Source organism: Microtus pennsylvanicus, chromosome 18 (genome assembly GCF_037038515.1).
Source record: "Microtus pennsylvanicus isolate mMicPen1 chromosome 18, mMicPen1.hap1, whole genome shotgun sequence".
Lineage (NCBI taxonomy): Eukaryota > Metazoa > Chordata > Mammalia > Rodentia > Cricetidae > Microtus > Microtus pennsylvanicus.
Window position 1 is genome coordinate 33242770 of NC_134596.1, and position 17881 is coordinate 33260650.

The 17881-nt window shown below is 37.4% G+C and overlaps 1 protein-coding gene across 4 annotated transcripts in view; it reads right to left on the minus strand.

Annotated features, from left to right (window-relative positions):
- Window positions 1-17881, minus strand: part of Grm5 (glutamate metabotropic receptor 5) — a 350264-nt gene that overhangs the window by 16175 nt on the left and 316208 nt on the right. For 2 of the 4 annotated variants that reach the window (XM_075953286.1, XM_075953287.1), the window contains exon 10: window positions 2342-2437. The exons of the other annotated variants lie outside the window; for them this stretch is intronic. In XM_075953286.1, the coding sequence (XP_075809401.1) occupies window positions 2342-2437 (96 nt within the window). The remainder of the gene's footprint in view (window positions 1-2341; window positions 2438-17881) is intronic. 4 annotated transcript variants of the gene reach the window in all.

Below are 17881 nucleotides of genomic sequence, written 5' to 3' on the forward strand. Positions count from 1 at the left end.
GTAATTTTTTAGGTCTTTTCCCCTCCTGAATTATTCTTAGATGATCAAAGCACATCCTTTCCTTACTCTGTCTACCTTCCTGTCAGCCCCTCTTCTCTTCCTCTCAATTTCTATTTGATGCCAAGGACATTAGAATAAAAGGTATAATGAAAAGATCATTTGTGCCAAAATAACTCTGCTTATCTGTGGGGCCTAGATATTATTTCAAGAAAATGCCTTTATTTATGCTTTCACTAGCCCCCCCTCTTGCTTCTAGGACATATCAGTGAAATAAGCCTTCTTATTACCTTGACCATATTCACACAAGTGAACACAAAAACACGGAAGGTATTTTGCTGTTGTAAAAAAAAAAATGTGGGTTCTTCTTGAAGTATATTTTAAAATAGTTACATCCTTATGTCTGAATCTGACTCAGACATACTTGGTCTTTTGGATTGGGCATGCCCAAGCCCCACATTCTCTGCACTATTCTTTCTGTCCTATTTCTGTTATTAGTCAAGACAGCATTTATAAAATCCAATTTCTGGACTGACCAGATCTGAGAGTTTTATAAAATTTATCAAAACCCCCAAGACCAATTAATGAAATAACTGGGAACAAGTGCTTCTCTTAAATAGCTCCTCAGAATCTCCCAGATGAATAGCTTAGTATAAAATGCCAGTTTTGTGTGTGTGTGTGTGTGTGTGTGTGTGTGTGTGTATCTGCAGTTATACCGAAATGCCCTGGGAATCCTGCTATACAACAAAGTCTGGTGTTGTGTGTCCATGATGTCCTCCAGTGTGTTTGATAGTCAGTGGGTCATGTGCTGGATCTTGGAACACCAGCTCTAGGTTTCTTATTGCAAGTCCTTCTGAACAGAGCTTTCCAGCTCTCTTTTGATGTAATCACTGTTACCTTGTCTACTCTACTACAAAGGCGCTGGCTTGTTTAACAAGGGTAGAAGTTATACCATTTTGCATTATCTAGGTGACAGGAAGTCAGGTCTGTTGAATCACTTCCATAAACTCTCAGTTGAGACCCAAGAAGGGATTGTGGGCAGAAGCGTGGGCGTGGACATGAAAGTGCCTACACGTGTACACACTCATTGCACTGTCTCTGAGAGTCATGAACCCAGGTGGGGAAGCCCTTGGCTATAGCTTCTGGGATGTCAACCACACAGTTCCCGGAAGCATTTTCACAGACTGCCGTGAATAGACCCCAGCAGTGACACGGTGCCGTGGTCCTTGAAAGAAGGGAGCCATTATTCTGCAAATGGCAGAGATCCCACCACTGAGGAAGCAAACAGAATGTTTGGGAGGTAAAAGTACAACAGGAGCCAACGGTCTTATCTTTCGATCACACAGCTCCACAGCTGGGCGTCAAGCTCGCAGCACATGCAAACACAAGTGGACTCACTGCTTTCTGAACTTTCTCTTTTCTCACGTATATGACAATCTGGAACCCTTTCCCTTACAGCTCTATGCTGCACAAGAATTGAGAAATGACCCAAAAAGTATTTAGCAGAAGAGTTAGCCACAGTGAGTGATTTCACAGTATACGTTTTTTCCCCCGCATTCTAGAATTGTTGAAGACAATTCTGATTGCCTATGTCTCTAGAGCCCTGTTCTTAAAACACAGTTGCATGCAAGAAAAGCACGTTCATTCCATGCAACACAGCTCAGTTGTTGCCTCTAGTTTCCAGTACAGGGTACAACTCAGTTGGCAGCTCCTAGTACAAAGAAACATGCACAGCACAGCGATAGGAAGTATTCACCACCAACACAACGAAGTCAAGGAGCTGCAAAGCTGTAGTAGCCAGAGGAGGATCAACTTTCCTTATTTCCCTTAAAGGAATGTCTCTTGCATTATCACCCACTTGTTTGCCATTGTCTTTGCTCTTGGCTCTTCCATATTACATTCGATGCAACTCAGATTAATTTCCAGGCTCAGTGTTCCCTCAGTTGCAATCCTTCCCTCAAATCCAGCCCTTATCCTTTGCATTGCTTTCATTAAAAAAAATTGATATTCCTAAAATGTGGATTTCCTCCAATATCTTCTACTTTGCAAACTCCAGAACTGTTTTGGCCAATAAATTAAAATCCAGGGAAGAACTGACTGTTAGCTAAGGCTTCAGACATGCAAAGCGCACAACCCTAAGAAACAGCAGCGTCTGGGACAGGAGGCTCCCATTAGTTGACATGAGGATGCATAGGTTTTACAGATCAAACACACACAACAAGCCAGTGGTGGCTTACTGAATGGAATGCATAATTGAGCCAGGACCCAGACTAGGGAGCCGCCTCTTCCTCTAGCTAGCGTACATTTATTTCACACCACCCCAGGCCACTCACAGTTTGCTTACCTGCTCATGGTTGCTCTCCCACCATTCCCCATACTCCCTTTGGGGGTGAAACACTCTATTTCCGACTTGTGCTGGGCCAGTCTCCTGTCTTTGTACCTGGTGAGCATGAACAAGGACAGGAGCAAACAGAAAGATGTGATTGTGTGCTTCACCGCCAGGTTGAGGAAGAGCCGTGACTGCAAACATGGTCACCCTACACCAAAACAAGGATTTCTGCTTCTCACTGTAATGGAAGCTTGGGTTAGCCTTGATGATGCCAATAGTATATGGAAAAATTGGAAATGAGTTTGTTACTTGGGGGTTAAAACAAACACAGTATACTCTTTACATAACATATTGATCTGTAAATTCATCACATCCTTTAATCAATGGCCAAAAGAATACAATCCCTAGCATCTAGAAGAGATGATAGTCAATAGGATTTGTTTAGCGCTTACCATGCATCAGTCTTTGTACTAGAGCTTTACCTAAACTTTTTCCTGTCAGCAGCCCTGTGACAGAGGCTCTGCTATGGTTATTTCCATGTTACTGAAGAAGAGATGTAAAATTGCAAAGATTAAGTAAATTGACAAAAGACAAACAACAAGTTGTTAATTTGGGCTTTGAATGCAAAGTCAAAGTTTGGAACCCAACTGTAGCCTTCCAGCTTTAAGTTTTTGCAACCAAACTATGTCATCGTTTCACCTTGCTGAGGATACGCTATCTGAATTTATTTTACACACTGGTAATATTAAAAGAAAAAGGGCCTCTTTTATATTTATGAAAGGTTCCTATAAACACTGTAAGTATGAAATTCAGCCGGAAGGTGGTGGCTCACACCTTTAATCCCAACATAGAGGCTGGAGGCAGAGACTGGAGGATCTCTATGAGTTCAAGGCCAGCCTGGTTTACTAGCACTAGTTCCAGGACAGGCTCCAAAGTGATAGAGAAACCCTGTCTCAAAAAAAAAAAAAAAGAAAAAAAGGTTTGAAAGTCAGCTTTGGGTGGCTCATAATTTGGACTGTGCCTCAAATCAGTTTTGTAGCAGAACCCATCCCTCACCTCCCCAGGGAGCTACTAGTTGTTTTGTCAAGAATGAGTACTGCACACCCTTTAACAAGATCTACCAGGTGTAGAAGATGAGCCATTTTAAAGGCTCTTTTGAGATGGAATGAAAGCTTGTGTAGAAATAGTCTTACTCATTGTTTTAAATCTGTGGAATAAGAAGAGAAACAGCCAGTTCTGGCTTCAAATAAGAACTGCCAGGCTGACTTAATTGACTTTGCTAAAATCATAAGCCAAACCAATAGAAAAAAAACTTCCAGAATAGCTTTCAAGGTACGAGGCTTGAGCGTATGTACTTTGTTCCCTATGGCTTTGGCTTGATGTGATACCTGACATTGTTCATGCCGTGAAAAGGGAGTTGCCATGAGAAGACTCGTTTAGCCTAGTTTAGTCATGTTCTCTTTGGTATCTCTTTTTCCTGCTATTTCACTAGTAAAAGACAAAACAAAATGGAATGTAATCAAGATGATTACTGGCCCTGTGGGTGAAGTCTTAGGATTTTTCTACTCCAAAGTGTTAACACTGTTTTGCATTTGAATAAAAATAGATCCTGACATCAAATTCAATGGAGATAATGGATTAACTTATGAACTGGATGTTAATTGAACAGATATAATCCATAAGCCGTGGGTTTATGTGCAACCTGTAAAGATAATCACCAGATCTTGCCTTAGCAGGTTCACATAATGATGGGAGAAGGAAGAGAAGAATAAAGACACACCTAACTGTAGAATAAGGCCGTGCAGAAGAAGAAATGAATTTGTTTAAAAAGTGGTGACCAGGGCAAAGGCAGACAGAGGGATCTTTGTTTTATGAAAGAAGTAAGTTAGAAGGGAAGCTCATTACCTGCCATTGGACAACACTTCATATATCACTACTAAATTCTTGCTTTTTATTTGTGAATTAGATGGTACATCCAAAATGTCATTGTACAGCTCCAACTAAAATGGCATTGCTGGAGTACTAAATTTATTATGGGCTTACAATTCTTACAAAAGGTCCTAAAGATATTTTTTCAAAATCTTCTCATAGGTTAATGACCAGTTGTTTAGATTCTTCATGAACGTTTTTAAATAGCTACAATTTTATTGCTGGACATAGGTCCTGCATCTGCCTCTTTCTCCCTAGCTCTTAGGCTTTACCTTGCTCTACCTTGCATTCTGGTTTGAACCGAAGGCCTTAGACATTCTAATTACTTGTTTTGCTGTTGAGATGCACCCTTGTTCATATTGAAATAATTTTATGCAGAAAAATTGGAACCTTTACTATGGAAATGGCACTAATAGAGAGGGAGAATAAGTTTAAAGAGTAAATAGATAGGAATACTCTCTTCCAGAAAACATCATTTATCATTATAAATCTATCCCAATTGTACAGCAAATTTATCTTTTCTTCAACTAACTTTTCTTTTATCAGAAAATAAGTATGGCAGAACTGGGAAAGATGATAAGGGAGGAAAAATCTTTTTTAGTCAATGAAATACATATTTAGCAAGTTTTTGAGTGGGGGACATTTGATGTACTTAGAGGAGAAATTACTCATGTCTCAGAAAAATTATAGAGGCTGTGGAGTTGGTCATTAATAAAATGCATGAAGACCTTAGTTAGATTCCAGCACCCACATGAAAAGCCATAAGTAGTGATTTATAACTATCGTTTAAATCCTGAGGAGGTCGAGTGTAGTGGCACATGCTGTACTTTCAATACTGGGAAAGCGGAGAGAGAACATGCCTTAAACTCATTTGCTCTCTAGACTAGCCCAATCTGTGAGTCCAGGTCTTTGAGAAACCCTGTTGCTAAAAACAAAGTGAACAACCCCCAAGGAATGATACTCTAGGTTGATTCCAGGTCTCCAACATGCAGACACACACACACACACACACACACACACAAAATCCCATAAAGTATTTTTATCTCAGTAAGTGAGGGATGATTTTAAGATTATGTAGGAATAAACCTACACACTCAGAATTCATTAGAGCGTACAAAACAAAACTATTTTGTGTGTAACTCACTAGCATTGAAGAAGTATTCTATGAATAAATGATAAGTTAGAAGTTATCAAATGTCTGTCAAGACTTTGTTGCTATTATTTGTCTTTTTTTTTTGTTTTATTTTGTGGTGCTGGACATTGGCGCTGAAGATCGACCCATGCTCAACTGTAACAATTTTATAGATTTTTGTCAAGAGACAAAGGATAAGAAAAAAGATGAAGATGTTTAAAGTAAGAAATAAATTTTGTATAGTTTTGAGGTAACATAATTGCAGAAAAAAGAAGGCAGAGCATGATTTTCTACTTGATAATTATCTGACTCTTTCAACATCTTTGTTCAAACGTTAGTAAATTCTGCTACATCCCCCTCATCTGAAAGAATAAGCCCCACTCCATAGTGTTCCTGTTACTGCTTTTATCAGGAATAGGTATGCAATATAAATAATATTTTATTTAGTTCTTTAATCTACTGTGTCCTTTTCTCAGTGAAATATCTAACAAAAAGTAGACTCTATGACAGCATGTTTTTGAGTACTTTTAGTTACTGCTACCTTCCCTGTTCTTATGATATTGCTGAATTCATTATTTATGGGTGATAATGTTTGTTGATGTAAGGCCTGGATAAATGCATGAATAATAGGAAAATCAAGTTATGGAGACATATTTAGGCACAAAGAAGAGACGCTTATTAACTTGTGTTAAGGGCTCTTGGACTTATCAATGTAGTCAGAGTAATTATCAAAAAGAGTAGAATGGATGAAATTAGAATTGTGTGAAATTAAGAGTGAAAAAATTGAATAACAGATTTGCATAGCACTATTGTCCATATTATATAGCTCCTCAAAAGGGCATGACACCCTAATCTACAGGGTGGCAGTGTTGTGTTGAATCTCTCATGAATGGTGTTCATGCCCTTAAAGCAGAGAGTACAGAAGATCTCCCACTTCCACATGGTGAGGCCACATACAAAAGACATTCTAAAAATTCAAAGTTATGATTATTTCAAAATCTTCACAATCTGTCATTTGGATAACTAAAATTTTCCTTGAAGAATAAAATTTATCAGATGTAAGAGTACTTTCAAACAACTACAGCCTTGAATTTCTATAAGAATAGTATGACAGGAACTTGAAAACACTGAAAATTTTGATTTTTTAAATCTTTTTTACTGAATGATATCATCCTAAAATATTCTTATTGAACAAAAAATTTAGAAGGTGCGCATAAATTTGGGAAGGTGACATGGTAAAGGTATCTTGGAAGAGTTGGAGAGGGGCAGTGGGGGATGGATGAGATCAAAATAAATTGAATATATGTATGACATTTTCAAAGAATATATTAAGAAAAATAATTGACATCCACCAGATATTGGATATGGGAAGGTCTTGATCTTTTCAGTCAGTTTTTAGAACTGTGAGAAGCAAATCTTGTTCATAAGCTGCTCAGTTGTGATAATATTCTGTCATAATAGTCTGTATACCTAAGAACTGCAAGTAGTTGATGGAGTATGCAAGGAAACCAGAAAAAAATGGGATGAAAATAGTGTGCTGTGGGACAATGGTCTTGTATCCAGTAAAGGTTTTACCACTTGTACTGGTTTAATAAAATGCTGATTTCCAGTAGCCAGGCAAGAAGTATAGGCAAGGTGACCAGAACAGGAGAATTCTGGGACAATGAAAGTCTCAGTCTGTGATGGTCACCCAGACCAAGAGGAAGCAAGATGAGAATGCCTTACTGAGAAAATGTACCAAGCCACATGGCTAACACAGACAAGAATCATGGGCTAATTTAAGATGTAAGAGTTAATAAGAAGCCTGAGCTAGTAGGCCAAATATTTTGTGATTAATGTAGACCTCTGTGTGTTTCTTTGGGACTGAATGGCTGCAGGGCTGGGCAGGACGGAAACCCCTGTCAACAAATGTGGCCAATATGGACAACTGCATTCACATAAAACCTGAGAGAGTTTGGGAAGTAATGCTGGACACCAAAGAACAGAGTTAAGCACAGCTTCTTGGTAGCAGCATTTTCTCAGGTGGGCTTTGTTTGATAGAGGCAAGTGCATCTCATTTAAGAGAGGCTTCCTGACTCAGCTTGCAGCTCTTAAAGAGGCCCTGCTATCAAACACTTAAATGGTGTTTATGAATAGCCAACACCCTGCTTCTTGGTGGTGGCAGGGACCTTGAAACTCCATAGAGTTGTGGCAATAAATGTGGCTCCAGACAGTAACTTTGCCTTAAAGCTAGACTCTCAGAAAGCTAAGGAATGGGGTGGATCCAGCCGTCAAAGCCATGACTTTAATCCTTGTCATATTGCTTAGCAAATTAAAGACTCAAGTGGTCAGGAAAAAAAAAAGAGAGATAAACAGTAAAGATATTTTCAGGTAAAAAAAACAAACAAACCTGTAAGCAGTTTACGGTGTGTTTAAAAATATATGTAGGCTTGAGAGAGAAAAGAAAAAGGATAAAGTCCTTAAAAAAAAAAGAAAGGAGAGTAGTTGGGTGTGGTTCCACACACCCTTAATCCCTGCACTTGGGAGGCAGAGGCAGGCTGATCTCTGTGAGTTCAAGCACATCCTGGTCTACAGAGTGAATTCCATATCAGCCAAAGATACACAGAGAAATCCTGTCTCAATAAAACAGAAATTAAAAATAAAAATAAAAGAAATAGAGTTTAAAATAAAGTCATGTAAAGATGGAAATTACACATAGAGTCTGGATACTGTGTTATCTTTACATTGATTGATGGCTGAGGAGGGAGCAACAGCTGCTAGAGGAAGCCTGAGCTAATAGGCCAATCAGTTTATAATTAATGTAGATCTCTGTGTGTTTCTTTGGGACTGAACAGCTGCAGGACTGGGTGGGACAGAAACCTCTGTCAACAATAGTGAAACTACAAAGCTAAGAAATTCAGATAGAAGATGCTACTTCCCTTTAGGGCCTCCCTAGCTTTGCATCTAGGCAGTCAAAAGGCGAGATTAACTGTAATGTCCTGTGCCAATGAGGAACATTTGCAGTCTTCTAAGAAGCTTTTCCTGTACCATATGAGTCCTTCAGAAAGCTTCTCCTCACCTTTTCAAACCAAGTGCTTTTGGCTAAAAAAGCTTCTATTCCAGCTTTCTACCCAGGGCCTCACAGTTGGTGAGACTTAGAAATGGGGCTGGAAATAGAGCTTTTCCATCCAAATTACAGGGTCTTTGCTGACATCTTACTCTTCCCTCATTTTGTGCTGAGAAAAACTTATTTAAGTAGTCCGATAATGCATTTGAGATACGAGAAAGGTCATATATGAAGGCAGCGGTGTGGGCTTAATTGGCCTAGGTTTTGAGCACAGTATAAACTGATTTTTTTCTAAAGGTCAAATTTGACTACATAATGGCCAAGTAGAAAAAAAGCCACTCTCCAGGCTCCCTCTTAACATACAAACAAAATGCCAGTCCATCCCCTAGGGATCACTTAGACAGAAAAGCAAAAAATCTGCAATGTTCAAAAAAAGGCATCACTGAAGAGAACTGGTAATAAGCAGTATAGGACCAGCACAGCATCCTAAGACAGACAGCGACGAGGGATGCAAGACTCCAAAACCTCCAAAATATTTCCAGGAGTGCCAAAGGGAAGTCCAAGCCAAACTTCAAAGTAAAGTTGATGAGAGCAAAATTATAGATGAAGACACATGGAAAAGTATTAATGAGTATTAAAGGAGTAAGGACCAATTTAAAAAGCTGTCACAAGTGAAGCATTGCTGAGTAACTCTCTGGTCCTTAAAATTGTGTGTATTGATACATGAGGAAATACATTAGAATGACTTATCAAATATTCCACAAATTGTGTGGATTCCATACCTATTCATGTAGAGGGAAATATGAGGAAAGTAGGAGGGGGAAATGAAGCGAGGATATGACCATATTTCACTTTATAGATGTATGAAATTCTCAAGATAAAGATAAAATGAAAAAAAGAAAAATACAAACTCAGGGACATAGAAACAAAGCAAAGCAAAAACAAACAAAAAAATCTTTTGCCCAGATGTAAAATGCTGACTTAATTCATTTCAGCTTAAAAACAAAAAATGAGCATGATTAATAATCTCATAAAAGAACATCAGAGGTAATCACAAACTTGGAAAATATTCAAAAGGTGTCAAGGAACATATTATTTTATGTTCTGTATAAAAACAAATGAAGGCAGAAGTTGGCTGGTGTGGAAGCAATGCAACTAAGCAATCACAGTATAAAAAATTGGGTTTATTGGCCCAATAATTCTAGCCATATATGTGTGTAAGCTCTTTTCACAAATATTTTCTCTTTCAGTATTATAAAAATGATAAAAAACATTAAACAAGGACAAAAAAACCACTATAGAGCAGTTTAATAAATTAAACTGTTTAAATTACAGTACAAACATTATGGAAATGTATTAAATTTTATATTGAATGAAGTCTTTCATTCATTTACCTTCCAGAGAATTCCCAAAGATCGATGTTTAATCCCACTTACAATGAGAACAGTTTTCAGATAAACAACTTCTCAAGTGATTGCCTTTTCATGTGTTTTTTTTTCCTACATTGCTATTTGACTCACAGTCAAGAGAAGTCTTGAAGACGTGGATTTAGAAGCTAGTGCCAAGATGCTTTATAAGTATACATCACATTCCTGGAGGGAAATGTTTCAACCTGAAGGTAAATATTAAGTAGAGGGAAAATCTCCCCAAGAACGGGACCGGGGCAAAGAAAATTTTTAATTAAATGTTAGTGGCAGTTTTGGATTTATCTCAGGTCTAAGGTATTTTTAGGACAATGTCTTATTCTAATAGAAATGAGTTGTTTTTCAGTAGGGATTTATCCTTATATTTTGTGTGTAAATAAACGAAAAGGGTTGGGAGTGAGAAGAACCTGGGGTTGTAATGACCAGATGAACTATTATTTATTAAGCACCTAGAATAAAACACACCCTGTTCTAAGGACATACTCAAATCTTATTTAATCCTTGTCAAACACTATTGACTAGCTAATATTATTGTTCCTATTTTATAAATAAGAAAATCCTATGACATGGGGAAATTAAACAATTTGCTCAATATCACCAGCCTGATAAGTATGATACGTATTGCTTCCTATTGAAATGCTAGCTACATATATTACCTGGACTATCGTTTCCTCTGTAAGTAGTCTAAGGGAAACAGAAAACTGTGTTAGCTTTCAAAATGCTTTCATTATTTCTTGTTGATCTTCTTGATTGGTGTTTGTACCTTTGCTTCATCATTGTCCTTTTTCTTTTCTTGTGTGTTTTAAAAAGCATTTTATTTTGATTAAAACATGATGAGGTAGGGATTGGAGAAAGAGATTTTGGTATGTTGGGTCCATGTATGTATCTGAGGTATAAAGAGCAAGGAAAGGCGAGCTGTAGTTTCTGCTCAAGCCTGCAGAGACGGTCATGGGAAGGAAGAGTGCCTGGTTCCCATTTAGTCCCGTGAGCTGTTAAAACAATATCCAGAAGAGTCAGCTGGATACCATGGTACCCAGAAGACAGGATAAAAGTCATAAGTCTCTGACTAGGCTTCCATGCCCTACTTCTTTCTATTCTCTTTTTCATTATTTTAAGAAAGTCATTTTAATTAAGAGAATTAGATTTTTCCTGGCTTTAGGATGCTCTTTTATGGTTTATGGTGATGGCACACAATTGTAACAGTCGAATTTTCTCAATTTGTTCCCTTTAAGTGAAAGCCTATTACTACAACTGAAACATATATCACATTAGGTAGAAAGCAGACAATTTTAATTTCATAATTGGAGACACTCAAGGAAACGTTCACTAATGTTTAATGATTCCTTAGAATTGTGTGTCTGGGACTGTGGTAGCTTAAGTGTAATTGACCCTCGTGAGCTCACAGGGAGAGCTACTATTGGAGTGTGGCCTTGTTGAAGTAGGTGTGACACTGAAGTGTTTGTGACTTTGTAGATGGAAGTGTGTCACAGTCTCTTCTGCTTAAGCTTTGCTCATCACGGCTGACTTCCTATTGTAAACAAGATGTAAGACTCTTAGCTACTTCTCTAGCTGTATGGGTATTTAGGAATATAGGAGTGAATCATAAATGAATGTGACTAACACAGAGACATTCACTGCCGTTTTTGGTACTTTGGGGATTCTTTCCATGACTCTTTGTAGATAATAAAAATTCCCAGACACTCATATCTCTTATGAATGATGTGGTATTCAAAAAAATAAAAACAAAGAAACATAACCCCCAAACCTGCAGACATGCTTGCTTCAGATTGACTTATGGACATGGCTGTTAGGCATTTTATTGATTTCTAGTTAATTTAGGAGTGTCCAACTCACTGTGAGTGGTGGTGTTCCCTAGACATGTCGGGCTGAGCCCTGTAAGGTAGGTAGCTGATCATGAGCCTGGAGCAAGCTAATGGGCAGCATTCCTTGGTGATTTCTATTTTAAGGTATTGCTCTACTGAATTTCCTGTTCTGCTGTAGTTCTTGCCTTGCGTTGCCTTCCCTCAATGACATACTGTAACGTGTAAGATGAAACAATTCTTTCATTCCCAGGTTGCTGTTGGCTGAGATGTTTTATCACAGCAGTGGAAAGCAAAGTGAGATAGCCTCATATTTGTATGATTTTGAACAGCATATGTCATTTTATTTCTTCTTTTAAGAATGGGAACAAAACTACTTCTCTCATAAGATTGATGTTTTACAGAGATTTGAGTATTTAGTCTTGCAAGCACCTTGTAGGTTTAGTTCTATATGATTATGATTCTATAAATACAAAACAGAGTAGTATAATAACTTGCTCAATGTTGGACAACTACAGAGGACCAAGCCAGGACACACATTTGAACTGATGAACTCTCAGGTCTGTGTTTTAGATCTTTAGATTACAGAAAGAAACTGTAATTACTAAAGACATAACTAATAGGAAAATGAAAAACCAATTTAAAAAAATCAAAGGCAGAGATTTCATCAAAAGAAAAAGATGAAGAAAATGAGGTCAGGCAGTATGTTAGGGTTTTCTGTACATTGTCTCAAACATCCCACAATAAAATAACTTTATTTGCATGAGAATTACAGCATATGAAACTAATAAATGTTGATGTTGGGATTCACACTAGGTGTTCCTGACCATCTACTATACATAGACAAGGGCTGTGTACCTTTCATAGTAGAAACCAGTTGCGTGGTTGAGGGAAGAAAATGCACTATATGACTTCTGTACTCAAGGAATTCAGAATCTAATTGACATGAAAAACAAGTCCAACATAGATGCACAGTTATACAACACTGATTTTGTGAAGTTAGCAACACTATTTATTTGGTGTTGTTAAGACCACTCTCCTAGAATTAAAACGGAAAATGCTGCAATGGAAATAGACTCTACTCTGGCCTGAGAGGTGAGCTGTGTATAATTGTACTAATAATTATGCTAATTGTGTAAGGGGCATGAAGAACTATATTCAGTGAAAAGATTAGAACGGTCTTTTGCTAACACCTTTATTCTTCATGTGGATGAAGCATAGTAGACCCAAAGGCCTAGTTTTTTCCTCTTTCATTTCTAGAAGGAAGATGAGCTATACAGGGGAGATGGTGGCAAACATACCGAGCAAGCTTACTTTCTTGCATATGACTGTAAATAAAATAAAGTTTTCTAAATTCCATGAAATCAGAGACATCATTGTATCCTAGTATTCACAATGATCAACATTCTGCTGGGTTTCCAAAAGATTTTTAAAAAGTCCTGCATAAAAGAATAAGAGGATGAGAATCAAAAAGATGGTGGAGATGGTAGATAATTTCAGGAAATGATGATAGAACAATGAAGAAAACAAAGGCCTCAGCTAGAATCGACACAACTTAGCATTCACTGACACCGTTCATGTCCCTTCTAGCGTGATTCCTCTCCACCCCCCTTTTTTATATACTTTCATGTCTCCCACCTGCTTTGGAAGTCTCTAATTGAACGGGACTCTGCTGCCCTCTAGGGGGCCTGTTCATCACATAGTTGTCAACACCAACCTATGTACTCAGGGTGTTGTAGTCCTGGTGTAGGAGTGTCTGTGTCCATGGGAAGGCTGCAGTGCTCTAAGATTTTTGCCTATTTCTGTACTCAGCAGTTTAGAGATACGCAGTGTGATCTGGGTAGGAATATGAGACCTGCATAAACAAGCAAGTGAGTTTGCTTATGAAACCCATAACACATACATCCTTGGAAGAGACTTAGATGCTCACAGTGATGCTGATACCAATGTAATTTTTGGCTATGAGAATCTCATCAGGATTTCAGTTTGAAGATTCTATTAAAGTTTATGTTATGGAATCTAAGATCTGAAAATGAAAGATATTTGAACGAATATCATTTCTACTTCTGCCTGGACTTTGAGAAAGACCTTCCTTGAAGAGATGGGAGTAATACTGTGTTTCCTTATTCTCTTTACCAATCTGGTTTTATATTAAATGAAAACTTTCTGCTATTTATCTTGACTTCTCTGTGACTAGATTTGCTGACCACTATTGAGCTGAACCCCCTCTTTTTTCTTGCATGATATAATTTATCAATCAAGCCTCCAGCAGCTCAAGTCATATTAACACCCCACATTATTTCAGTATCTATGATTCTTTATTCCACCAAACTAGAATTTATACTCAAACTCTCTGATCTTTACCCATTTTTTCAGATATTTAAAATTTCCAAACCAATTCCATCTTTTTTTCCATACGTGTTTGCCTGTTTATCTTTCTGATCACAGCCCATCTTTTTTTCACTTTTTTTGCAATCTTCACCATTCACTTCCTATTTGAATTCAGAGAGCACATTATTAATGGATCCAAGCCCAATTCTTGATTTTTCCTTTTCAAATCTTTCCTCCCACAAAGCTAAGTGACATTGCTTTAGTCCTCTTATTTACAGGGAAAACCTTGATTCTCCATTTTCTCCTTTATATAACACATCCAATCGGTCATAAAGTTCTGTGACTGCACTAGCTAGGGGAAAGCTGCATAATATTTCACCCATTATTATAATATAAACCCAACATCACTTCTCTCGTTTCTATTTTATGTCCATTCCATCTACAAACACCAGCCACGTTTTAATATATTCATCCTTTCATGTGACATCTGAAACTCTCTGGAACTTCCTGTTACAGACAGGAGAAAATATAAAATTTGGACCTTGCCCAGTTGGCCACCCAGATACCATACTTGGTTACCACCATTTCCTTTTCCTGCTTTTACTTCGCCCACAATGGACAGTTTGCTCATGTCTTAAGCTTTCAGTCTTGTTCCTGCTTTAAGATCATTTCAAGTTGTCCTTCCTTGTTGTCAGGACACTTACTCTCTGTCTCTGAGAACTCCTCATGTTCTGTTTCTTCCTTCACACCTCTGTTCTTCAAGCTTACTCACTGAGGAATTCATGAATCCTTCTGGAAGAGTAGTAATTCCCAATCTACCTCACTCTACTATCTCACAGGAGATTAATGTTCTGTATTTTATTTGTTTTATTGTCTTTATTGATGACAGTAGTTGAGAGCTGTGATTTTGTTTTATGACTTTATCCTTTATGCATAGAGTGTTTCTAGGTACACGGTACATTCTCAGTATTTAGTTTTAAGATGTACTAGCGAATAAACATAAAAGTCAGAGTACTAAAATTTAGTTAAAGTTCACCAAAATTATCCTATATTCAGTTACACTGATATTTGTTGTATCTTCAAAAAAGAATTTGATGTGCTAATATTTTTGCTGTAATTCGACTGGAGTTTGGATAAACAGATCTTCATTACTTTTAAGAAAATAATCTGATAAAAGCCTACAGCATTCAAAAGTATGAAAGAGTGAAGGATGCACTGGTGTCTGCCTTTAATCTGAGCACTTGGGAGGCAGAAGCAGGAGGATCTCTGGGTTCAAGGTAGGCTTGGTCTACATAGTGAGTTCCAGGACAGAACTAGAGAAACCCTGTCTCAACAAACAAAAACACAAAGCAATAAATTGGGAAAGACTATTACTACATAATGTACAGAGCTTAAAAATTAAACATAAAATTTAAAATGTAAATAAAACTATGACATAATAGCTTAAAGACTCTAATCTCTCATGATATATATATATATATATATATATATATATATGCAAGAATACATATGGACAGCACCATCTAAGTTAGTGATAGTCATTAATGTAGGCAGCACGGTTAGACTTCTGTGTACTTCATGGTGAAGAGTGGCTTTTTCAAAGACGTAAGGAAGAACAGGTGACATGCATGAGGATGATTTCCGTGGTTAATAAATGCTTTGTAGAAATAGCCGAGCATGATAACTGTTTGAGGTCTATACCAGCAGTCTACTTTATGAAGATGTTTTATACTTAGGAGTGGTACAAGATGCAGTTATAAAAGGTCGGAAGAATAGGAGGGATGGCATTGTTGAAAGAGGAAGGGTGTCACTGAGGTCGGCCTTGAGGTTTCTCTTGCCAGTGATTGCTGTCTCTTTTTCTTCCATGTGTGTGTGTTTCTCTGTTGCTTGGTGGGTTTTGTTTTAATATGGAAGCTCTTACCTACTGCTACAGCACCGTGTCTGTCTGCCCGCTGTGATGTGCCCCACCATGGAGCTTATGGGCTCAGTCTCTGAACTTTAAGAAAACCCTCAAACAAATGCTTTCTTTTACTGGTTGCATTGGTGTGTCTTTCACAGGAATAGAAAAGTAACCACTACAACATACCACAAGAAAGAGAGAGAAATAAAAGAAAACGGGGTAAAAATGGTTAAGAATATAATACTATAATCTTTATAATCTGGATAAATATTGGTTAAATTGAAGATAAAGAAAGCTTAAACATGGTGATGTTTTTAGAAGGAAAAGTAGAAAAAATTGTTATATTTGTCATAAACATAGAAAAAAGTCATTATAAATCCGGGCAGTGGTTGCACACACCTTTAATCCCATACTTGGAAGATAGAGGCAGGTGGATGTCTGTGAGTTAAAGGCTAGCCTGGACTACAAAGCTACACAGAGAAATCCTGTCTTTCTTTCCTTCCATCCTTCTTTGAGATACAATTTCTCTATGTATCCCTGTATGTCCTGGAACTTGTTTTGTAGACTAGGCTGGCATTGAACTCAGAGATCCACCTACCTTTGTCTCCAGAGTGCCTGGATTAAAGGCGTAAACCACACACTCAAATTTTAAATTTATTTTATAAATTATCTGTACATGAGACAAGAATTATTTCTAAAGACACTGAGTGTTTGGAGGGAAAAAAAACTACTGACAGTTACCTTACCATTCATTTAACTTCCATCAATTGACAAAAAAAAATGTTTTAATAAAATTTAGATGGCAATGAATGAGACTAGTAATATCAAATACAAATTAAAATTCACTGTAATCACAGTATTCAGGAACACTGATTCATTTTATAAAGGGAGTGTTTTATATGCAATCCATCAAGATCAGCCAGACATTATATCTCCACAAAGATAGTTCAATTATCACAGAGCTAAACCTTTCAGTTAATCATTTCCAAGCCTTTCTCCTTCCAAAATGAAACACCTTAAGTATATTATCTGTAAGCTATAACCTATGAGGTCTAAATCTTACATTTCCTGTCACAGGTCCAGAGGCAGGTGGAAATAAGTTTGAATGGTGTATTGGGAGGTGGTGGTAAGCAAGAATCAGGAGACAGGGGATAGAAAATAGGAACGTAACAAAAATAAATTGTATATGTGTATGAAATTATGAAAGAGTAATTAGCCACAAATTAATTTTTAAAAAGGAAGAATGACTTATTCTTTTGGAAAATGAGATACTAATGAGTACAGATTCCCCATCAGGAGTTATTGCCAAGGTGCAAGGAAATCGAATCGCCGCTGGTCACTGTACACATATTGATGAGAGAAATTACTAGAAGCAGGTACTTTCTAGTTGCTGGTGATAGAGAGCAAGAAGAGTATGCTTATAACCAGCTCACAATTTAATACAGTAGGAAAACACGTAATCCAATGCAAAATACCTCAATCACAGCATTTTCTATGTGTTGTGTTGTTATAATCTACTCAGTGAATGGGCAAAAATTATGTGCATTCTTTAAATACAGGGTTGGGTCTCACTACATTGTCTAAGCATGTTTTGTCAAGAAATCTTCTTGCTTTATAGTCCATGTCTCTGACACTAGTATGGTTTCACAACAACGAAATAAAGTGAAGCTAACAATACATTAAAATCTATGAGTTCTACCTAAATTACATACAGATAATTTATAAAAATAATTTTAGTATTTGGACTAGAAAATGGAGGATGAGAGTGTGTTTTCTAGATTGAAAACTGAAAAGGTAAAAAGCAGGCATTATTGATGGAAGAGGCCTGTATGTGTATGTGCTTAGGGATGATCACTTGGGACTGGGTAACCTATCAGGAGCTGGTCCCTACAGAAGACTCATTCTCCTTCTCTCAGCAACCATTAATTGCAAAATAAAGCAGAGGTAATGAACTCAATGGTGGGGGCGGTCAG